Source organism: Mixophyes fleayi, chromosome 1 (genome assembly GCF_038048845.1).
Source record: "Mixophyes fleayi isolate aMixFle1 chromosome 1, aMixFle1.hap1, whole genome shotgun sequence".
NCBI lineage: Eukaryota > Metazoa > Chordata > Amphibia > Anura > Limnodynastidae > Mixophyes > Mixophyes fleayi.
The window spans coordinates 396,432,965-396,458,789 of NC_134402.1; the positions used below are offsets into that span (position 1 = coordinate 396,432,965).

A 25,825-nucleotide genomic window follows, 5' to 3' on the forward strand; every position below is an offset into this window, starting at 1 on the left:
TGAACTAAAGACACCAGCAGCCACAGGTGGTGAAAGTAACAAGACAGGTAGGAGAGAGCAGGACAGTCTGCCAACTGTCCTGAATCTGTGGGGAAGTCCAGAGTTTTGGTGACTGTCTCGTTTTGTGAGATTTGGTCCGACTACAAGGACAGTTGGGAGGTATGTCCCACTTCACACTGTACTGCTTGTGAAGGCAGAGCTGCGTGCAACTAACAGTAGTGCACACAATATTGCCTGTGTATTTCTCTAACATTTGTCTAAAATGATAGCCATGTTACATAATAGGGGCCCCCTGTCTTAAATACCTCAGGCCCCCCAAGCGTTAATCCAGCTCTGGTTAGCAGGAGGGAGCGAATAGCTGCTCCAAGTCTCTGGATAGGACACAGCCTGGAGAGCACGCCGAAAAGCTCTAAGTCTCACAAGATTTGGTAATCTCGTGAGACAAAGAGCTTCCCTGCTCACTCTACAGGAAGTTCCAACCCTGATGGATGTCAGCAGCACCAGAAGCATAGATATGTACAGTGGGCTGGAGTTATAATAATGTGCCTGGAGAGATGGCGTGATAAATGTAATGTTTTATTTTAATGTATGTATCATTGCCCCATGTAGGCCACACCCACAACACAATGCGGCCACGCCCTTTTCAGTTTCTTTCCTGCTGGAACTGAGGTGGGCCTGTGTACTTCAAATGCCAGGGCTGATTTTTAGTTCCAGTCCGGCCCTGCCAGAAAGTATTAGATATGAATCGGATTACAGTAGAATAAACTTACATATTTATATAGTTATATCTCTAGGAGAAATGGTTGCCATTCGAATGTTCAAGTAAGAACTTGTTATAATATTATGTATTAATATGTTCGTCCACCACTTCCCAAAGAATCATTTCCTGATTATCCACTTCATATCTCCATAGCAAGGGATCGCAAATGATTGGATTGGCTCTGTTAGATGTCTATCATTAAGGATGAATTATGTAACCAAATATTAACCTGGCGCTCAAAACACTGGTCATGATACATGAAAACAATGACTATAAACTACAACACTTATGTACCCACTAGTAATACTAATGCATGACAAATTAATGGGCATAAACACTGTAATGAAGTTGTAATAGCCACAATGCTCATGCAGCTGCATGTTGAATAGAAGTCTATGTGAAATGAATGGCTGCTGTAGTCAAACTGCGTATCTCCCTGTGTGAAGGTCAAACTCCAGTCTTGGCATAATCGTAAATAATTGTATGGGCATTAATGTGTGGGGTGTCTGCTAATTACCTGAGGTCCACAGGGTAATGGATTTCTAGTGCAACCTTTCGGGAATTATTGCTGCGATCGGCTAGTAGTCCATCTAGCTGCTGAGACGCTGATTTCACCGATTAGCCGATCCACTGATCTCTCTCCAGTCAACTGATGCGCCAATATCTCCCCCAGGTTCACCGCAGCTTTCTTCGTCCGTGAGTGGGTGTTCAGAGTACCATCGTGAAACTATCAAAACACTTTAATTCTTGTCACAGTTCAAGGTTACACTTACAATAAATGGAATAAAAACAGCATATACAAATTCGAGGATGAATAATGATTGGCTGAAGGGGGTTGAAATACTTTCCGAGAATTACAAACTGGTTAACACCTTGAGAAAGCGTAGAGCAAAACACATGTTGGACATACGGCGTCTCAAGGCGCTGTTGTTGTGATTCACACACCAGAGAAATTATGCAGATTTATTTTGTTGGGCTCCAATCTTAGGAATGTTTGAATAGCAGGGATACCAATATGATAGTTCACCGCTAAGTACCAGACACTTTTACTATCTAATTGTAGCAAGAGGAAGCCAGTAGTAGGCAATCAAGGAAGCAAATTAGCATTTTACACTCTAACATCCCCGCAGACTTGGAAGCAATATAAAAGTCTCAGGAAAAGGGAAATTGCTATTAAGACACAACAGTTAAGCTATGTGAATAATTCCGTTGAAATTGCCAATAGCTCCTTATATTCACATCATGGAATGTATTTGGATTCCTGAAACGCCAATATAAACAAAAAATACAAAAGAACAGAAAATGAATAATACATTTTTCTGTAATGGGATATATGCTACCTATAAAAACAGCATTTAGATGTCATTGGTATGCTAAGAGGCATTGAATTCCTATTACAGTTATAAAATGTTAGGATTAATTGAGAATTGAGAAACAATTATAAAATATTAGGATTAATTGAGAAATCAGACCTCATTTGGCAAAGTTATGGAATACATTATTGGTGCAAACATTAATGAAGAAAGTATATAATATGGACATAAATAGCGTCAAATATGTGCTGAGTGTAACATTATAAACATACAAATAAATTGAATCGCAATATTTAAGAGGCAATTGATAACGAGGTCACCATACACTAAGAATCCTATGAGATTCATTTATAACAGCGTGTACCAATCTGTATATTCATAGGATTCGAGAACTAACTTTGAAACACCTGTATATTTCAATGAGGGTATAATCATGCCATTTAGCTATACCAACAAGTAGATATTTGAATGTGATGAAGAGAGCGATCTAGTTTTAATTCCGACAGAGGGATTTTCAATGCTGTAAGAATATCTGTAAAATAAAATAGTGAGTGCTGTCCAGAAGATATATAGATGTAAATTCAGCTTCCTTGGGAAATGATACAAGACAGCGGCGATAATAGAAGCGCAATATAAAAAACAGAAAATATAAGCAGAAAAATATTAAAGCCAAGGAGTGTTTCTCACAAACAACACATACATCACAGTGATGTGTTAATGATTATAGCTCTGTTGTGAAAAATTGATAGTAGCGTGAAGAGGCATGAAAAACTCAATAACCACTGAGGGAAGGATAACAACTTACCCTACCATTGTCCCTAAGATCTTGTTTTAAGCCGCTGTGGGGTTTTGCGAATTCTGACTGCATACAGTATTCTTCCTGCATTCAGCGTCTACCGATGATGGAATGCACATGGACCGCAAACCAGAATTAGAAGGATCCCGGCAGGGGAAAAAAGGGTTTTGGCAGTGTAATGCAATCAATCCTACGCATTTTATCCTTTTGACGGACTTTTATCAAGGATAATCTTGTTAGTGAATAGCTATATATACTCTCCATAGCCTTCCAGATGATAAAAACCACTTTATTAACAAATTAAAATCAGCACCAAATTCAGTTAATGTATGGCAACTCAAAACAGGGCCGCCATCAGATATCATGGGGCCCAGCACAAATTATGCGGGCCAGGACGCTCCCCCCCCCCCCCTGATGAGCGCCCCCTACCCGATGAGCGCCCCCCCCCCCCCCCAACAGAAAAACCTGGAAAAAAAAATCTGTAAAATATGCTTACAGTTACAGAGATGTCGCAGCTGCTCCCTCTTCTTCTGCAGCGGCGGAATTAGTGCGAAGGGAACATCACATGATCGCAGGGGCGGAGCAATGGTTCCCCTGCGATCATGATTGGTAGCTGCCAGGCTGTCACAGGCAGATCACATGATCGCAGGGGAATGATTCCTCCACCCCTGCGATCGCATTCTGCTGCCTGGCTGTCACGTTGACAGCCAGGCTGAAGACAGCAACAGACAGCAGCGCAGACCAGCGGAGACTGGAAGACAACGGGCCCCCTGGTAAGTATGCGTTGTGCCGCGGCGGGGCCCCCTGGTGAGCCCGGGCCTGGTACAACAGTACTCCCGGTACCCCCCTGATGGCGGCCCTGACTCAAACTAGTATATATACTATATGTATAATTTAGATGAGAAATTAATCTAATTCAAAATCCAGATTGAGACCATTAGGGTAAGAGTTTGTAATTGTAAAATCCATTTTGATTCAACTTGTGAAATGTACTTAATAAAATCTCCTCCTCTCCAGTCTTGTTTAACTGTTTGTATGCCTAAAATAATAAGTTCTGCAAGGTTAGACTGGTGATGTGGTATGATAGATACACTGTGAGTGGTAAGGCCTTTTTTGATATTGTTAATATGTTCCATTATCCGGATCTTCAATTTTCTTTTAGCTCGGCCCACATATTGGAATCCACAAGGACACTCCAACATGTAAATAGCGCCCTCTGTATTACAGTCTATATGCAGCAACTAAAGACACCAGCAGCCACAGGTGGTGAAAGTGAGAAGAATATGTAGGAGTAGGAGAAATCAGGACAGGCTACTAACTGTCCTGAATTTGGTGGGGGCAGTCCCGAATTTGGGTGACTGTCCCGCTTAGTCAGGATTTGGTCTGACTGCAAGGACAATTGGGAGGTATGTCCTGCTTCACACTGTACTGCTTGTGAAGGTTGAACTGCGTGCACCTACAGTAGTGCACACAGTATTGCCTGTGTATTTGTCTAAAATGTGTCTAATAGCCATATTACATCATAGGAGCCCCCTGTCTAAGTGCCCTGGGCCTCCCGAGCTTTAATCCAGCTCTGGTTCGCAGGAGGAAGCTGATCTGAGTAATTCCCAGTCCCCGAACAGGACACAGCCTGCAGAGCAAGCCGAGGTCATGAGATTTGGTAATCTTGTGAGACTAAGAGCTTCCCTGCTCACTCTACAAGAAATTGCCACCCCGAAGGATATCAGAAGCATAGATAAGTACAGTGGACCGGGGGTGCCATAATGTGTCTGGGAGGAGGGGGGGTGGCTGGGGAGGGTGTGATAAATGTAATGTTTTATTATAATGTATTTATCAATGCCCCATGTTGACCACGCCCCCAGCACAATGTGGCCACCCCCATGCGCCCGTGTGGTGCCACACAGTTTATTGCCTACTCTTCAACAGAGGTGGGACTGTGTGCTTTAAATGCCAGGGCTGATTTTTTTCTCCCAGTCTGGTCCTGTTAACAGGGGTATGGGTCGAAAGCCAGGGGACATTGCAATCATCTTCCCAATAATTCTTGTTACGGTGCAGAGAGACATTCTGCACTTTTATAAAATTTTTAGAATGCATAGCTTTGTGTCTAGCCATTTTCTAGTGCTAGAGCAAAAGAATGGGTATTTAGGTTGAGCCAGAGAAATGTGATGGTCTAGGAAGGGGTCAGTACCAACTTTGGTATGTTCACAATAAGCCCCATGTTTGCTAACAGAGAAAGGGTTTAATTCCTGTGTCTCAAAAGGATATTGTTGTCTGAGTGCACTAATACCATGTCTTCCAGGTAAATATTATATTGGATGCTCTGTTGATGCAGATGTGACAACACTGCTTTCATAACTCGTGTAAAAGTGTAAGGGGCGATAGACAGGCCAAAAACTAACTGTCCATTGAAATAAGTGGTCTCTCAAATAGCATCTGAGAAGGTGTCTGTAATTTGGGTGAATTGATATAGAGAGAAAAGCTTCTTTTAGATCTATTTTTATACAGAAGCAATCACTTGTGAGAAGGAAATAAATGTCTGGGATTCCATATGAAAACTCTTTGGTTTCAAATATTGATTCAAAGCTTTGACATTCAGGACTGGTCTCATAGAATCATATTGCTTTCTTATAGGAAAATAAGTGGCTGATCCAGCCTTTGGCAGCTAGGTCCGCCAATTTTTTTTTTGCCTGCCTTGGAGCCAGTGTCAGTACTTTGACTAACTGAGTACTGCAATTCCTTGAACAAGGTATATAAAATGCTTGGCGTGGTAAAAGAATTAAAACGAAGTTCAACCCAGACTGGATTGTTTCTTACAACCACCTGTCTGTAGTAATCTGCTGCCACTCCAAATATGACTCTCTGAGAGTTTTCTGATGAGGAGGATATATGGGTGAACTTACCTTAACTGTATTGATCCATGTATTTGTGGCTGATCCTCTTGTAGCATCTTGGGATCTGTGCACAAAGAATTTTTTTTGGGCTCTTCTTGTGCCTTGGAGGTGTGAAACCAAACCCATAGCTCTCAAAATCCGACCTCCTTGAAGAAAGTGCCTCCGAAAGGCTTATTTGCTTTCTTGAGGTCTGAGAAGGATTTTCAGGCTGTATGGCATGCTTTGACCTCTTCTTTAAACTGAGGCTAAATGGTCTGCACTTGTCAGATTTGGGAACTCAAGAGATTTGGAAGCAAAAGGGGAAAGAAGGGGGAGAGAGGAGACATATTTAGAGACATGCAGCATATCGAAGGGGCACATTTGTAAACGTCAGAATAATAAGGCTCAGGGAGACTAAATTAGATACTAAGGGTCTTGTGGGGGCCAATGTTCTGAAAAATATTCATACTATGGGAACCACCTGATCAATGGAGCGGACACAACAGTAGAATATCTGAAACCAATGGTTTCCTTCTCATAACTTTGTTGTATTTTGACAATAATTTTAGAAAGAGATGGAAGTAAAGTAGACTTCCAATTCTGGGCTATAGCTGCCCTCGTGGCAATGAATATATGTCCAGTAACATAGCATTGGAGATTAGGCAGGTACATTTTTAATAATGCTACAACAGGGCAAAGGAGGACATTATGTTTAGTAACCTGGGATATCAGATGGAAGAGCTTTGCCCATAGTGATCTGATTTTGGGACATGTCCAAAAAAATGCATTAGGGTACTAATATCAACACATTCTCTCCAATAGTGTTTGTATACTGAGGGCTAGATTATATGAAGCTTATCTGTGGTAAAACATATCCTGTGTTGCATCTTAATCATCATCTCTGAGTGGTTAATATACTTGGACATTTTATAGATGTTCTGAAAGATTTTCTCCCACTCCACTACTGAGATAGTAATCCCCAAGTCAGATTCCCACGTAGCGTGGCCTCAGATATCCCTAGTGTCAACAGGGACAGAAGGCTGTGGTGCCATATTGAGATGCCACCCGCGTGTGAGGAAGAGGAGAACGACAATCGTACATGGGGCGCAGGCTTCAGTGTTGGGGGATGTGACGGGTGAGATTGTATCCAGTGTCTGATCTGGAGGTATTTATAAAAATCTTGGGCTGGTATGTTGTACTTAGCTTGTAGATGGGAAAAGGGAGGAAGTGATCCACCCACCCGAAGACCTTGTATTCCCCAGCACCTTGTCTATGAGAAAAATGTAGATGGAGATCAGGGATTGGTTGTGACAGGGCAATGGTAGAGAGATTGGAGGAGGGGAGAAGGGAATCTGGAGATAAGAGCTTCATCTTATACCTAACAATAAGAGAGTCCTTGATACTCTGGAGGGTAGTTGCAGGAAGTGGCCTACTAGGCTTATCTAACCAAAGGTCTGTCAATGGGATTGGAGAAGAATTATGGTATTCAATGGTAACTAAAGGTTTGAGAGAGGAAGGGGCCTGCCAATCTCTGAGTTGGTCTAGTAGGGCCGTGTGTTGATAATCTTCCAATTTAGGCTTGGCTAGACCATGAAAATGAACTTTTCTTTTATAAATGATTCCTCAGGTGAAGAAGAGGAGGAAGAAGTACTGCCCTTTCATGGGTTCTCTTCCTCTTTGTACTGACTGCAAAGGAGGACATTTGTAAAGAATCTGTCACTGAGACAGAAACTGTGTCCTCCATCTCAGTGCTGACAGAAAAATAGGGCCAGTAGTGCTCTGGCGCTTGCACATGTGACCGCAGGTGCATGTGATCTAATGTGCACGCAATTTGTTGGATAGCGCACGTGTGCGCACAGCTATGTTTCTAGCAGGGGAAGGGAAAATTCTTCCACTTTCCTCTGTCTCAGCATATTTGAGAGACTTGCTGCCTAACCCACCTGCTGTTGCTGAGTGGCAAACCTCCCAACAAACAATTAAAGATGCATGTAGTCTTAAAGATGCATGTAGTCTTGGTTTCAGTCAATGTATCTTATTATTTGTTTTCTTTTCTCAGCAAAGCCTCAAACAATGTTTATAATTGATACAAGGAATAAATGTAGAAACAAAGAGTATATAGTACATTATGCCCTTTATTACAATAGGATTAGTAATAACAAACATACATTTTAAAAAGCATACATTTAAAAAGCAGATAATGATGCACAATCTCCAACTGGGTTAGAATCCACTTGCTTACCAGAAATAGACGGTATTAAAATCAAGTGCTAGATCTTTTTAAACCTAAGTAGTCTTCTAGCAATTCACTGGTGCGCAAAAGAGCCTGTGTTAAACTTATCGCTATGAAAATTTAATATCAACAAAGACACATCTACATGCCTTGGTATATTTCAGAATGTATTTATGATCCAGCTCCTCATGAAAAAAATCATCCATTATTGTTGCACATACTGGAAATACCATTGAAATGACTAGCACAAGCTAAGACAATCGTAGAATACATCATTATGGGCAGAAGAAACTCCTTCTACTACAGACAAGCAGATCTGAGTGAGGCAATAGATATTACATAAAAATATAATATATACATTTAGATGACTTTGGGCTTGTGCATACTTACTGTATGTGTTTGTAGATGCAGATTGTGTGTAATTGTTAACATTTTAAAAAACACATTACATCAAAATTATTCTTACATTATTCTTACTGGAACTTGTTCATTATAGAAACCATGAAGTACATTGAAGAAAAAGTTGCATGCTGCTGTATTCCGTGCTACACATGCTATTTTGTTCATACAATTACAATTGCAATTTTTAACTGCAAAACAAGAAGCATGTTAGTGTAAACGGGACCTAAAGGTCATCATGGATTGCACTGAAGCTGCACGAATCAGCTGGAAGTGGACACTGTGTTACTACGCTACTATTATGGGTGTTCTTACTGTTATGCTGCAGTATGTTTTCAAGAAATATAAGCCGTGGTGAGGTTGATGTTGCGGATTATATTGTACATTTCAATGAGCTCATTTAAGCTTCATGAAAATCATGTCTGTTTACCAAGAAGTGGTATGTAAAATAAGCTGCCATAGTAACTATTAGTTTTGGCACTGTAAATAGATCTGTTGCTATACATAAGGAATGAGGTTATTTGTTATGTTGATAGGAGATTTGCATATGTAATGTTTCTGGTGAATATGTGAAAAGGTGACATGTTATGGGACTGAGGGGCCTATATTAGCAAACAGGGATAAAGATATTTTTTATCACCATTTACAGTAGAAAAAAAAATAAAGATCTTATTATTATTATTATTATTATTATTATCGTAGATTTGTAAGGTGCCACAGCTGAGTGATACTGCGCAGAACTTCGCCAATCTAGTCTTCCCCAATAGGCACACGCACGAGTTGTCTAGCGGTCTCACACACTTAGTGAAACAATAACTTAAAATATAAAACAAAAATAAACAAATATTTTAAATTTGACTATTGAAAAATGTTTTATTAGTCTTACCGCCAGAAATAGCAGTCCCGTGATGTAGAGGGTGAAACCCTGTTGCTGGTAAGAACAGCTTTTTGCCCTTTGGTAAATATACTCCTTTGACTAGAATATCATTAATGTCATTTGCTTTCTGGCTAAAGCTTTATTCACATTTTAGAATACCAAAAAGCATTTGAAACAAAATAGGTGCAGTGTTTTTAATGGCCCTTTAGGCTGGTGGCAGTGTGGGGACCATAGATATGGGATAGTCCATATTCACCTCATCCTCTGCCATGGACCCATTATCAGCTCTAACAAGACCCAACTGTGCATGCAAAGAAGAGCAAAGCTGGGGGTGCTGCCACAGATGGATTGCTTCCTCCCGCCCAAATTTTGCTATGGGGCCAGTCAATGGAGTGTTCAGCCCCTAGTTGGTGGCATTATTTCTGTTATTCTGTATTTGTGGAGAGATTTCCCATTTGTATTGCGAGGCTTAGCCAATGTTATCACATATTCATTATTCCACCTGTGGAGTGAAGCAGATTTTGTATTTTATAAGTTATCAGTATCAGGTGTTCTACGCTAATCAACAGAAAAAATTAATGCAAGCAAATGGACTCACGCACACAAGCTTTCTGACAAATGTTTGCTATGTGTAATAGTACTAGCGTTTAAGCATTTAAGCGCCCTATAGAGTACATAGTACACTAATATGCAGTGTTTGAGAAGCGTTAATTAAGCTCAGATGAATGAAAATCTTTGCCATGGTACATTCTTCACAGCAATAAAGATAGCATGCTTTGATGAAGTTTATAGAGTAACTAGCAGTCCCATTTATGAAGCATACTAAATATGCAGCTCAAAGCACCTTCATTTTGCACTGCTGTGTCTACATCGTCCAACCAGTGCACATGAAGGTACATTCTACTTTACATTCTTAGAACAAGACTCTTCAAACTAACAGTGTGCCTGCAGAAGCTATAAAAATCTAAAGAGGTACAATGTGCAAAAGTGTAAATCAGATGAAAAGTCCAACCTCTTAACAATTTAGAGTCCCCCTTTCGTTAGATTAAACTTTTCTGATCTTCACCTAAAATAGTACTTGATTTAGTCTCACTAATGGATTAGAGCTAGGGACCATTAGGGCTATCTTTACTATATGTGTCAGTTTTGTGTGTTTGCAGCTTTCTTTTGGGTAAAGTACACTAAGAAATGTGCTTCTCTGCTGAAGTGCCACTGGAATGCACAAAATGTACCCAATAAAACTATAACTATTATTATTATTATCCTTTATTTGTTAGGCGCCACAAGGTATCCGCAGCGCTGTACATAGTACAAACAGTAAACCATACAGGGTGGAACAATACAGAACAGTAAACACAAAGTACCAATGCTTCAGAAGCTCCGGGCAGACAAATGGAGTAATTACGGAGCAGAAGAATGGGTATGGAGACAGGAGGGGAGAGGGGTCCTGCTCATTCGAGCTTACATCTTAAAGGAGGGTGGACGAAACAGGCACGATAGGGAGTGATGAAAGGGAGAGAGCAAAGGGGACCAGGGGAGAGAGGGAGAACGAGCGGAGGAGATGAGGGGCTAGGTGGAAGGTTGGTAGGCTTTGAGGAACAGGTGAGTTTTGAGTGCTCGTTTGAAGAAGCACAGATTAAGATCTGATCACTGCTGATCACTAAGAACTAATCTGATCGCTGCCAGCTCAGACCTGGTGCAAAAAATAAAGTCCTTTTGTGGACTGGAGGTGGTAGTGCACTCTGAGCTGCAAGTCCCTAAAAATGTGCCCTGTCCATCTGAATATGCCATTTAAATTTCGCTCTGCAGAAATAATTTTATTTTTGCATTGCTTAGCAAAACTAGGCAAACAGTGCGCCTACTTCATACTCGGCAAGAAACACTCTCACTCAGCCCAACTCTTCCCATTGGCCTGTGCAAACTTCTGCTCCTCCACAAACATTGCCATCTTGTTTCACAAACCCATGTGGCAGAAAGCTAGACACAACTGTGCAAATTGGCACCATCAAAGAGGATTTTGTGCTGTGCTTTGGCTATGTTGCACATCCTAAATGAGGACCTAGGTATCATGACACATATGTAGATGATAGGTGTACAATCCACATGTTTTGAATAACTCTCATTATTATATATTTGCAGATCTATCAGTTGACCCTGAGGAGCTGAGAAATGTTGCAGAAATGTTTCCTGAGACTGCCCAAGCTATGGAAAAGAAGCTTTGCTCCATTATAGACTATAAAGAAGTATCTGCCTCAGTCCACCGATACAATAAGGAACAGTTTATCAGCTGGAGAGCAAGTCTAGGACGTAATTACACAACTGTCATTTCTAACCTGAGGTGGCATTTAGACTGGAACAAGAAACCTGAAGCCTATTCACTAGCGATTGATAGGTGGTTAGAGAGTGCAAACAATGACATTCCTATGACTAGAATCTATTCTGCCATATAACATGTTCCGTGACATACTAATTACTGTACAGTACTCCTTTCACTAGACACAATATTGTGCATATTTTCACCTTCTCTCTAAAGATTAGAAGTTATTTTTAAAACAATAGATTAATAGAGTGTTGCTGTTGGTGCTAGGTAGTTCATAATTTAAAACATACATATGGAGTGATATGGAAATGTGTATTTATGTCACACAATGTACTGTAGGTTGTCAAAGTTCCACAGAATAAATACAGTGTGAATTTTTCTACTAAGAAGTCTACAGCAGGACTGCTTCACTTCTCTACATCCATTTAAGTACTATTTAGCCTCACTTATAATGACAATCCAAGTGGGTCATCCCACCCCTCCCGAGCCAATAACATCACTGCCTCTTTACAGCCACCTTTACTCACCATACAGACTATACACTCGTCTCCTCAATGCAGCGTTCAACAGTTAAAGTCAGAAAACGCATCCCATTAAAGTGGTGAGTATCACTTCTCTAGGCAGGAGAAAGCTTCCTCGCAGTTGGAGTCACCACCATCTCCGCATACTGCCATGGAATAAGAACAATCATCACCTGCAGCTATGTCTATGAAAAATCTGAAAGACATCTTAGTGTTGAAGAACCTTATTACAGACTTCTAGCAGTCCCTTGAGTCCCAACTGAAGAAAGCGGTTGCCTCCATCAAAACAAACATAGCATCGCTTGCCGACTGCACAACACAGAATTGTGTCAAAACAAGGTAACATCCACAGGTTCCAACAAGATACAAACAGAGACTTAGACTACCTCAGAAATTAACTTGATGAGATTAAAATCAAGAATGATGAGAACCACCAATCATACCTCCTTTGACTGTGACCCCTGACTCTAGCCTGTGGATATTACCAATAGAAAGGCAGCCTGCAGCCCTTGCGGGATGTCCTCATGAGCTTCAAAGATACATTATGGAATCAGCACGTGGTAAGCTGCATGTTATCTACGAGGACCCCAAGCTTCAGTTCTATAAAGATTTTTCTTAGAGCACTATAGCCAAAAGGAGTGAGTTGAGGGAGCATACAAGAGCCCTCCAAGAAATAGAAAGAGTATGATATAGATGGAGCTATCCTTTTAAACTGATCATGGGCTTAGGAGTTGCTAATATACTTGCAGGAGTCGAAACTCTCACCTAGAAATGCAGTCCCTCCTCAATCTCTTAACTTAACCCCTTTACTATAGCAAATCCCAGAGCTATATTAAGGACTACTCTTTGCTTTGACCTACAGTTCCCTTGTGAATTCCAGCCACACAACAGCACTATTTGATTGGAACAGGAGTTTCTATTTTAAAAGCAACCACCTCTGTCTCCGGGCATGCTGCATGGCCACGTATTAACTGATATTGTGTACCGAGAAATGTTTTATTGTCATTAATATTGTTGTTCTTATTATTTACTATAGTTGTTTGGGCTATTAAGCACTTTGTTCACTTGACTCACTCAAGGCTGTTTTGCAGAGCTTGTTCCTTGGCTTCCCGTAAATGGCACTAATCGCTCCCCACTCTCCGGATAACAGACAAATCTTTCTAATTGTTGAGGCACTTGCAGGTCCTCCCTATTTTACAAATAATTTGACCTAAAACTCAAAGAGGCAAGCTGCCTGGACAGCCAATGCACCTCAATATAACAGTTTGTTTGCCTAGATCTGTTTAATGTTATCAGTAAGATAGTTCTGTTAAATTATGTTGCATGTGTTTCAGTAAAATTTTCCACACCATAACTTGCTTACAACACAGAGCACAACTAAATGAATGGCCACCTGCACTACATGTATCCAAAACCACTGCAGATCTCATCCCTCACAAAATGCCCACGTGTCAGAATATGTCCTGACATCTTTAAAAGATCCTTCCGCCACATCAATTTATACATCCTTCCCAACTAAACAACTACTTACAAACACCCCAATACACTTCCCAGACAATGACTTGGCACTGGAATTGCTGACTGCTTTTCTAACAACCTGGTTTTCTAACAACCATAATTTCCACGTGGGCGCTATGGCTTCCACGTGGAAGGTCACGACGATCAGACGTTTCCATCACAAAAATAGAATTTGTCCAACAATCTACTGCAGATTTGCATAAAATGTGTCACATGCCTAGCTAAAAATTGTACCAATGTCTTCAGATCTGCCTCTTTGTCCAAACCTCGCTAAAAGAGGCACCATCAATATGGAATTAAACTTACTTGTACTCAAAAGCCCAACTGCAGTGGGGCCCTTATCACAAAATTGTCGAACCAGAACCACTACAGCCAGACCAAGAATCCCAAGAATCAGCCTGAGAAGCAGACATGGGAACTGCCCGTGGGTAAGAAACCTGGGACATTATTCACACCCGAATCTGAAAGAATTCAATTAGTGTAGTCATATGTCAGTACCAGCAGTCTTAGTAATAACTGGCCTGTCTCCAACACTGAGCAGGGCTTTGCTGACCTTCCCAATTAGAATTCTGAACAAAACCCAGCTAGGCTCAGCCTCAGGCTAAAGATGACAAAACACCTTTCTCAGGTGTTGCCACTAACCTTCAGTACTAATGACATATGCAGGGAATCACCAAGCAACCAGCCACTATAGGAACCTGTTCAGTGCCTGAGTATCACTTGTGTCCAAAATTGAAATTCCCGCTCAAGGACGACACTAGGAAGTATAGCTGCTATCTGCTATTCATGTGTCTTCAACTTCTGTGTCTAGTCTCCCTGACAGGAGCACACCCATACCCCCATTTCCTCATACCAGCCCAGTACTCTGCTGCTTTCACGGAAGGAACCAACCACACTGGGCCACGACGTTCCTCACTGAGTGAAGTCCAAATCCACTTGCAGGGATCCCTGGTGAATTCTGATGACTTCGCACCAATGTATTTGGTTGTGCCAATCCCGCCTTATAGTTACTGTCGTATGTGTGTGTGTACTCTGCTACACTTGCTGTCTAGCTCTGTTCTATAGGGTCACTGCAACATACTACGTTGTATCCATTTGTTTCTTGCACGCTATGCGCTGTTCAAACAGTGCCAACACATCTGTGTATTTTATTGTTCGCTACACCCTGCTCAAGCAGTACCAACATATCTGTGTTCCTCATTACATGCTACGCGCTGTTCAGCCTATGCCAACACCTCTGTGTACCTTATTGCAAGCTACGTGCTGTCTAAACAGTGCCAACACATCCATGTACCTTATTGCATGCTACAAGGTGCTCAGCCAGTGCCGACACCTCTGTGCACCCTATTGTACACTACGTGTTGCCCATGTAGTACCTACAAGCTCTGTGTACTCCATGGTACGTTACCAAACCCCTACACATCATGTACTCTGCTGTACCCTCAGCTTTTTGCCTACAGTATGAAACACCTCAGTGTATTCCAGTGGGACATCCACTCTTTTGTATCGCATCCATACATCTTCTGGTGTGTTTCCCGTAGATACAAAATCCAAAGTTTTCATACCATTAAAGAAAACATTTACAAAAAATCAAGATGGTATCTTATGAAAATCTTGTTTATATGATTAAAATGTATCTACTCCCAATGTAACACATTGATAAATATCAAAGTGCGCTGTTGAAAAACTCAGGAGGGTGCACTTCATAAATGAGCTCCAGTGAGTTTTCTGCTGCTCCAGGTGAATGATATCCTTAGCCATGTTAACTGAGCTCATAGGGTATGTGGGATACTTCTGTTAGGCAGCATACATTGGACAGCTGCAAGAATGTAATTCGGAATAGATGTATACATCGCTCATACATTTATCTGTGGAGTACGAATTTCTAGGCAGGAGAATGTCATTGTAATTGGTAAAGTTGCATTTACATTGCTCTGTTTTCAAATGACAAGATAGAGTTAAGTTACTATTAGGTACAAATGACAAGATTGAGTTAAGTTCATATTTATATAGAGTGACACACAATCTATCAAGTATGTTGCAGTTCCAAAGAGGTCACTTATCCACCAGTAGCAGAACGCTCACATGTCATCACTGCCACTCTCCTCCTCTACCCTTATAAACCACCTTCACATTTTCCCTGAAAAACTGCTGCCCTTGGTTATTAGCCTTTAATATTTTTCTGCAAGTCTGGATCCAACTGATTTGATCTACTGCTTGACTTTGTTTATCTACTACTATTCACTTATTCCTATAGCCAGGTTTGCATTGCATACACAGACAAATGTTTTGGGCTACTTATTGGTGTGGAGAGAGGCAGTGGCATTGATGCACAAGAATTTCGGTACGCAGATGGCACATGACAAGTGGCATCACTACCCCCGCAATTATAACTGATGACATCGCTACTTAGCCACAGTTTCCAGCTGTGGTCTGAAAACAATAGATTGCTGTACTTCCATTAATTAGCTGATGCTACTGATGTTTATTTACTTGAGTATTTGTTAATTATATCAGTAAACACCTATCTATGTGGGGATAGTAAAGCTGACCACATACTCCACAATCTATTCAAACACACACACAGGATGCACAGATAGGAAGGCTGGTATTCTTAAGTTGGTCCCGAATTCTGGGATATCAGAGGTCATAACAAATATCAGGACTGCGACCTGCGCGTCTCCTGATGCACAAACCCATACCTCCTTGCGGGGGTTCCTGGAGAAGACTAGGGGGCGAGTTAGACTCCGCACCTTCTGCTCGAGCTGCGTCAACGTTAGCAGGTACCCCTCGAGTATATTGTGACAGTAGGTGAGTGATGTGAGAGATTGGCATCATTTAACTGATAGGATAAATAATCATGGAATATCCCAACAGCACTTAAATGCTTGCATGGTATTTCAACACTGGCGAATGCATGGTACTGTTTATGAAGAAAATAAAAGAGAAATCCGAAACAAAGAACTTCTGGAGACAAATATTAGATTGCCTTATTAATGTGACATTAACATTGTCAAATCTTTAGGGGATGTTAATAGTCAGATTTTTCCATCAATTGTTGAACTCCTAGCAAAATATGACCCTGTATTGAAGCAGCTTATTAGTATGCCAAAAGATTCTGTATGGTATTAAGTGATAAAATTCAACATGAGATTATTGAAATACTGTCTAAGTGGCTAGTGAATGATATTGTGGAAGAAATCAAAGCTGCACAATTTTTCTCTATAATTATGGATACAATTTAGGATATTTCAAAAACTGATCAACTAAGCCAAATATTTTGTTGTGTGAAAGTATAAACCAATGAGCTGAACTTAGTTATTAATGTGAAAATCAAGGAATCCTTTTTAAGATTTCATGCAATATTGGATCAAACAGCTGCTGGTCGTGAACAAGAAATAGTGAACTTCAATGAAAGAAAAGGCTTAGACCTAGCAAAGTGTCGCAGTCAAGTGTATGATGGGGCAGCAAATATGAGTGGAATTTATTCTGTAGTGTAAACTAGATTATCTATGAGGGAACCTAATGCAGAATGATTCACGTCTTTGAGATCCCAGTATAAGGACATAATGAAGCCACTTTCAAGAATAACTCTTCTCATCAAAATTGGGGATGAATATGATGAAGCTGTTAGGCTGAAGAAAATGTTAGGGTGTTTTGACCGTGCTTCAAAAAAAGATTGTACAAATTGTAAATTATGTTTCTTACACCATCCTACAAGTCATCAATCCTGTGTGCTATAAGTTGAAACTACCCCCTTGGCCTACAAGCCAAATAATCACACTTAGAAAATACTGCAAATACTAATTTGTAATGCGACAGAGTCACTAAGGATGTTTAGCAATAATTTTGAAGAACCTGAAAACATTGCTATAAACATGTCTAAAACATGGAGTGTGGAGGTCATGTTTACATTAAAAAGGAGACAGTTTGTTGAGTTATGTGAGGATGAAACACTAAATGATGCTGAGAGATCCTTTAAAGTGAACATTTTCTATGGTTATTTCAATATAATTGTGGCCCTATGTTAAACTGTTTTAAAAGTCTGAATGTCAGTGTCAAAAAGTTTAAAGCCATTCTAGCAAGTACACTTGTGACAGCAGCAGATGACGAGCTCTATGAAGATGCTGAAAGGTTAGTTAAACATTTCTGCAAGGACTTTTCTAGTTTTTTCCCGGGACAATTGCTTGCATTTAGAGCATGTTTAAAACCAGAAATATCTAAATCATCTACAGTGGAAGACTTGGTAAAGCTACTCATTGTTGATAATAATGTTTTAGAATCAAGTTTTTCAGAAGTGTGTACAGCGATTATTTTATTTTTGTCCATCCCAGTAATAGTAGTAACTGCTGAAAGTTCCTTCTCAAAACTAAAAGTATTTAAGAACTACCTATGCAGCACAATGAGACAGGAAAGGCTTAATGGATAAGTAATATTGTCTATTGAAGATGAGAGTGCACATAATATTTAATTGGATAAAATCATTGACAAATTTGCTGACTGTAAAGCCAGAAAGTTGCATTTCAGTTTTGAGTACAAAAGTAAGTATTGACTTCTGGATGAACAGGACTTGAAAATGCCTGTGGTCTCTTTGTTTTGGTGCTGAATTTGCTGTGTAAATTTTATTCCAGTTCTCTGCAGAACAATGATCTCTTCGTTAGCTGAAGCATACTATGTGGCATAATGTGAAGTGGGGCACTATTGTGTTGTATAATATGAATTAGGGGCATGAACTGGGGGCACTATTCTGTTGTATAATATAAATTAGGGGCAGGAACTGGGGGCACTATTGTGTTGTATAATATGAATTAGGGGCATGAACTGGGGGCACTATTGTGTTGTATAATATGAATTAGGGGCGTGAACTGGATGCACTATTGTTTTGTATAATATGAATTAGGGGCATGAACTGGGGGCACTATTGTGTTGTATAATATGAATTAGGGGCGTGAACTGGAGGCACTATTGTGTTTTATAATATGAATTAGGGGCATGAACTGGGGGCACTATTTTGTTGTATAATATGAATTAGGGGCATGAACTGGGGGCACTATTGTGTTGTATGACATGAATTAGGGTGTCAGGTTATGCACGAAGGATGAGTAAGATCCTGCCGTCTCAGCTGGTATTGGCTAGACTTCACCCAGAGGCGCGGAGTCTAACAGAGTAGAAGGTATTCACCAGGGATCCCTGCAAGGAGATTTGGGCTTAGCGGCTTCCACCTTGCAGGTCGCGGCCCCCTAGGGAAGTTCCTAGTGAGACAGAACAGAAAGGTAATTTTGAGAGGCAACTTGACACAGAAGAATAGGACGCAATGAAGGGCAGGTACATGAGTCTCTAGTAGCACACTGGAGAGGAGGAGATGATGACCCTGGACGGGGCAATCCACAGAGAGGTAGCAGGCAGAGTTCAGCGGTACACAGGATATGCAGCAGGCGATGAACCACAGCTATTACCACTTGGGATTGGAAAGAATCAGCGGAGGTCAGCGATGCGTGCAGGATAGATAGCGGGCATTGATCACAGCGATCACCACTAACGAGTGGATCAGGTAAGCAGAGATCAGCGGTATACAGGATATGCAGCAGACGATGAACCACAGCTATTACCACTTGGAGGTGGAACGGATCAGCGGAGGTCAGCGGTCCATGCAGGATAGGTAGCAGGCGTTAAACACAACGGGGAGCAAGGAGCTGCTTCAGGCCAGATGAAGACTTGAAGAACCAGCACTGAAAGGTGATGGGAAGATCCTTATAAAGGAGTACTGACCAATGGCCAGATAGGCCAGGTAACACAGGTGGGGCTGTTGCACAGGCACAGACTGTTGCTGACAGGACAGCATGCACAATGGGAAGAATTGGCAATGTTTCAGCTGCTTGGGTCGTCTGTCACTCCATTTCCGCTGACTCTATTCTTCCCTCTGCATATGCTTCTTTTCGAGATGTCTTTAGTAAGACTGAAGCTGAGACCCTTTCTCCTCATCGTCCCTGGGATTGTCCCATCGAGTTGATTCCTGGTAAACACATTCCTAAAGGTCGGGTTTACCCACTCTCTTAGCCTGGGACTCAGGCTATGTGCCAGTACATCGCTGCAAACCTACAACGCGTATTCTTCAGAAAATCCTCCTCCCCAGCCAGGGCAGGGTTTTTCTTTGTCAAGGAGAAAGACGGTTCGTTACGTCCCTGTATCGACTACCTCCCACTTAATCACATTACGGTTAAGAACCGTTATCCGTTGCCTCTTATTTCTGATTTGTTCGACAGAATCAGCGGATCCCAGATGTATACTAAACTTGACCTTCGAGGAGCTTACAATTTGATTTGAATAAGGGAGGGGATGAATGGAAGACGGCTTTCAACACTAGAGATGGGCATTTTGAATACCTTTTGATAGCTTTTGGCCTTTGTAATGCCCCCGCAGTCTTTCAATCTATCGTCAATGACATCTTCCAAGATTTACTGTACACTTCGGTAGTGGTTTATCTGGATGATATTCTGGTGTTTTCCTGGGCTCTCTCCTTTCATTGAGCCCAGGTCAAAGAAGTTCTATCCAGATTACGCAAACATTGCCTTTACTGTAGATTAGAGAAATGCCTGCTTGAGGTACCTCAAGTTCCTTTCATTGGATTTATTGTATCTGGCAAGGGGTTACAGGTGGATCCTGCTAAAGTTTCGGCTATTTTGGATTGGCCTCAGCCTCAGGGTCTTAAGGTGATTCAGAGATTTATCAGTTACTCAAAGAATTTTGAAAACATTGGACTGAGAAGAGAGGAGGGTATACTGTCAGGCACCGTCCCGAAGGCCTGTTACTGGCCCCACCAGACCGCCGGACCTAATGCGCATGCGCGTCCCATTGCCAGGCAACGGGAAGCTACTCAGATCTCTAGCAGCGGCGGCCGATGACCTCATGCCGCTGACATTTTCATTGGCTTCCTGCCCTATTTAAACCAGACTCTGTCACCATGCTGGTGCCAGAGTATTGGGTCTTCCCTGCTCCAGCCTTTCAGTGTGTTTATTGGCTTGTCCTGACCATTCTGTTTCTCTGTGTTTCCTATTGACCCAGCTTTTCTGACCACTCTATTTGGATTCTCCCTGTGTATTGATATCGTTTTTAAGTTACTGACCCTACTCATCAGACCATTCTTCTGGATTCCTCCACATATACCTCCATTGCCAGCATGTTACCGAACCGGCTCACCTGACTACTCTCTCTCTGGTCACAAATATCAGGACTGGACCTGCGCGTCTCCTGCCACACAAACCCATACCTCCTTGTGGGGGTTCCTGGAGAAGACCAGGGGGCGCGTTAGAATCCACATCTTCTACTCAAGCTGCGTCAACGTTAGCAGGTACCCCTCAAGTATATTGTGACAGTAGGTGAATGATGTGAGAGATTGGCATCATTTAACTGATAGGATAAATAGTCATGGAATATCCCAACAGCACTTAAATGCTTGCATGGTATTTCAGCACTGGCAAATGCATGGTATTGTTTATGAAGAAAATGAAAGAGAAATCCGAAATACAAAGGACTTCTGGAGACAAATATTAGATTGTCTTATTAATGTGACATTAACATTGTCAAAGCTTTAGGAGATGTTAGCAGTGGGAATTTTCTGTCAATTGTTGAACTCCTAGCAAATTATGACCCTGTTTTGAAGCACCTAATTAGTATGCCAAAAGATTCTGTATGGTATTAAGTCATAAAATTCAAAATTAGATTATTGAAGTACTATCTAAGTGGATAGAGAATGATATTGTGGAAGAAATCAAAGCTGCACAATTTTTCTCTGTATTTGTGGATAAAACTCAGAATATATCCAAAATAGATCAACTTAGCCAAGTATTTCATTATGTGAAAGTATAAACCAATGAGCTGAACTTAGTTACTAATGTGAAAATCAAGGAATCCTTTTTAGGGTTTCATGCAATATCAGAAGAAACAGCTACTGGTCTTGAAAAAGAAATCGTGAACTGCAATAAAAGAAAAGGCTTAAACCTAGCAAAGTGTCGCAGTCAAGTGTATGATGGGGCAGCAAATATGAGCGGAATTTATTCTGGAGTGTAAACTAGAATATCTATGAGGGAACCTAGTGCACAATATGTACATTGTGCTTCCTGCAAATTGAATCTTGCACTTAATGACTGTGTTCAGAGTATACCTGAAGTAAAAGAATTCTATGAAGTTCTTGAAAGAGTGTACATTTTCTTTGGGCATAATATCAAACGATGGGCCATGTTATCCAAGTTAGCATCTCTCTTTGAGATTGCTAGTGACATTACTTTAAAACAATTATGTCCAATGCACTGGTCTTCAAGGAATGATTCACTTACTGCTTTGAGATTCCGGTAAAAGAACATAATGATGGCACTTTCAAGAATTATGCATCGCAAAGATAGGGATGAATGCAAGAAAGCTGTTAGCCTGAAAAAAATGTTAGGGTGTTTTGAGTTGGTAATACTGACCGTGCTTCAAAAAATGATTGTACAAACTGTAAATTAGGCTTCCAAATGCCTACAAGCCAAAGAAACACACTTAGAAAATGCTGCAAAATGAATTAGTAATGCAACAACGTCACTAAGGATGTTTAGCAATAATTTTGAAGAACCTAAAAATCCTTTAAAGTGAACATTTTCTATGGTTATTTCAATATAATTGTGGCCCTATGTTAAACTGTTTTAAAAGTCTGAATGTCAGTGTCAAAAAGTTTAAAGCCATTCTACCAAGTACACTTGTGACAGGAGCAGATGACGAGCTCTATGAAGATGCTGAAAGGTTAGTTAAACATTTCTGCAAGGACTTTTCTAGTTCTTTCTCTGGACAATTGCTTGCATTTAGAGCATATTTAAAACCAGAAATATCTAAATCATCTACAGTGGAAGACTTGGCAAAGCTACTCATTGTTGATAATAGTGTTTTAGAATCAAGTTTTTCAGAAGTGTGTACAGCGATTATTTTATTTCTATCCATCCCAGTAATAGTAGTAACTGCTGAAAGTTCATTCTCAAAACTAAAAGTATTTAAGAACTACCTATGCAGCACAATGAGACAGGAAAGGCTTAATGGATTAGTATTATTGTCCATTGAAGATCAGAGGGCAAATAATATTTAATTGGATAAAATCATTGACGAATTTGCTGAGTGTAAAGCCAGAAAGTTAAATTTCCAGACATAGTTTTGAGTAGAAAAGTAAGTATTGACTTCTGGATGAACAGGTCTTGAAAATGTCTGCTGTCTCTTCATTCTGGTGCTGAATTTATTTTGTAAATTTAATTGTAGTTCTCTGCTGAGCAATGAGCTCTTCGGAAACTGAAGCATACCAAGGAGCGTATCCTTTGTTCCCAACATTAAGGACTAACATGGTTCTTGTTTACCACTTCTAATCAGACATTCGATTTGTATCTTTCTTTACAAATGTACATACATTTATATATTTGAATTATTTGTATGTGATATAGACATAAGATGTTATTGAAATTGAAGTATTGTTATGGGGAAGGGGCGTTGTTCTTAGTTTTAATGTTGTATATTTATATTTCTTATACTTGAAATTTGAAGTAAACAAAACAAATCGTTACTATGCATTTTGTGTGGGTGTGTTTATGTGTGTGAGTGTGTGGGTGTGTGGGTGTGTTTATGTGTGTGAGTGTGTGGGTGTGTGGCAGGGCAAAACAAATTTGGGCACCTGGGACCACAACTGGCTAGTTCTTTCGCTGATTGCACAGATGTGCAGCAACCAGGAAACTGAATCAAAAGAGTCAAAGAGCAAGCAGTGGTAAGAACAGACAGCTGGGTCTGTATGGCAGGCAGCAGACAATGGAGGTTAAACCTAAGTCGGGTCTCTGTTTTCAAAACAATTCACAGGACTTCACTATTTAAACTGGGATATATAACTCGGGAGTACACAGATATGAACTGTTTGGTCTTAGTATAGATACATATTATTAATTGCTATTGTTATAAGTTCACATGTGTCACTTTCTCCCTTTATTTTATACCTGTCACTTAAATGACAATGTCTTCATAGCAGTACAATACATATGATGGATTTGTTATTGAATTATCCTCATATACTATATCCAGCATTCTATTAGTTATAAACAGAACATATCTGAGAATCAATTATTTTTTTTTTACCTTAGGCGGGTCCATTATATTCGGTACACTATCGCAAGTATCGTACAGGATAACATGTGGGCTCAATATCTTTCACATCAAAAGAAAAGGTGAATCTTAGTGTAAGGGATGTCAAACATACTCCCTTGTTAATCAGCGCTTACCTTAGGTGATAGAGGGCCTGATTCATCAAGGGACGTAAACGGCAATTTTGTACGTATCATCTACAATATCGCTCTGCGCTTGCCCAGAATCAGGCTATATGCCACTGAACGCAGCCATGTTCAATTCATCTTCAAACGCAAAGGACACGTATGTCAGCCTACGATTTCAAGGAGGGAGCGGGTGGCGAAGGGGTGTTTGGCCATAGTCAATGTACAGTAAGGATGTGCCAATCTCGAACGCATGCAGCATCTGATGCAAGCTCTGGACATCTCAAAGTACTAGTTTTTCAGACGTAGCTCTTGCTCCAGCTACAGGTCTAGTCTCAATGCCGCTTTCTAATGTTGATGGCTGTGTATGCATGGTATAAAAGGTGTATGCAATCAATAGCAACTGGAAAAAAGCATTTTATGTACAGTAAACATTTACAACATCCTAATAAATATATTTCATGGGGAAAAAAAACTTTATTTTTTATTTTTAATGTTTTGTCATTAATGCCTATATTATTAACAGGTGACATTAATAAAAAAAATTCTGTGCGTTCTTCTGAGAATCTATAGTCCACATAGGAATTGGACGTATCCCGCAGGGTACTGTGTAGTAGAGCAGCGCAGACCTACACCCGTATTCATCAGCGCACGGATCTTCAGATCCGCTACTTGTTAAATTCAGGCATGCTCCGACCCGAATTACAAGCACTCTGAAAATAACGCACCTTGCATCCAGTATGCTTCCGTTGATGAATCAGGCCCAAAGAGATTGCAAACCCATTAGTCGGGTTCAATCCTCGACAAAGCATTAATGTTGAAATGCGCAAAGGATTACAGGACGTCACGCGTTCTACAACGCAGTGCTCACGAATGTCCTGTCGTTCCAGACATTGCTGTTAGGAAATGTATGAATTAAGAATAGTTACCAGGATATAATTCATTATATAAGCACAGTGTCAATATGTTAAGCCTGTGAGGCAGATTGGAAAGTAAATATTTTAATCTAAGTGGAGGATCCAGCACCTGTGTCTGCATAATTAATGTGATGTATAATCATCATAGAAGATGTGGATGTGGATATGAATTACCACAGTGATTAGCAACACTGTGAGCTGTACAACTAAGCAGTTAGCATTTAGAGATAGCCAAATATATACATCAATTATTTTGAAGATAAACAATTATTTTGGAGAGGAATACATGTTATAGTATACAACTAAGGCACAGCTTCATCCGGATTATGACGATTAATGCAAAATCCTGGATAATATAAAACATACACCTCAGCATATTCATGGTGGTCATAGCTTGAGAATTTATTACATATGCTTTACCAGGCAAACCCATATTGGAAACATATAGTGATAGTTGCCAGGTTATACCACACATGTGACATTGGAACTATGTGTCTAGAAAGTGTATTAGTAAAGCAGTGAATTTGAAGATATTAGAACTAAGATCCCAATGGAAATATATCACACACAAATTTGATTAACCACATAAGTGATTTATATTAAAGTGACACATATATACAAATTATTTATTCATTGCTTTATTTCCCTAGGAGGAGACTGTATTCAAATTTTGATTATTGATATGTTGATCCGTATATATAGAGATAGTGAAACATTGACATCTGTGAATTGAGGTATAATATGTGGATACATAAGAAATATGATGATGTATTCAAAATAGGTATCACTACAGATAGCATAAGGGATTAAATCCTATAATGTCAGTAGTTTGACAGTAACAAAACAAGAAGTAAATCAACATATGTATATGCAGAAATTGTAAACAATAAAATTAAGAGAATTGTGATTCTAAAATCAAATATAAAGTGATGTAACAAAGAATACAAAGAGAATATAAACTAGTAACAACCCCCACAGTCTATCTACTGGGGTTAAAAACATTGTATATTAAAATAAAAATTAACCTCTGGTAGCG

General features: G+C 40.3%; 1 protein-coding gene across 2 annotated transcripts in view; it reads left to right on the forward strand.

The window, feature by feature from the left end:
* ARSK (arylsulfatase family member K) overlaps nucleotides 1–15,198 on the forward strand; it is a 65,189-nt gene extending 49,991 nt beyond the window's left edge. Inside the window, exons 8-9 of one of the 2 annotated variants that reach the window (XR_012678332.1) lie at nucleotides 11,385–14,660; nucleotides 14,861–15,198. Coding sequence is in view for 1 of the 2 variants with exons in the window: in XM_075181171.1 (XP_075037272.1) it covers nucleotides 11,385–11,695 (311 nt within the window). In the remaining variant the exon portion in view is untranslated. Of the gene's footprint in view, nucleotides 1–11,384 lie in introns of both variants that reach the window. The other variant, XM_075181171.1, reaches the window with a different exon arrangement.
* Nucleotides 15,199–25,825: the final 10,627 nt, after the last annotated feature.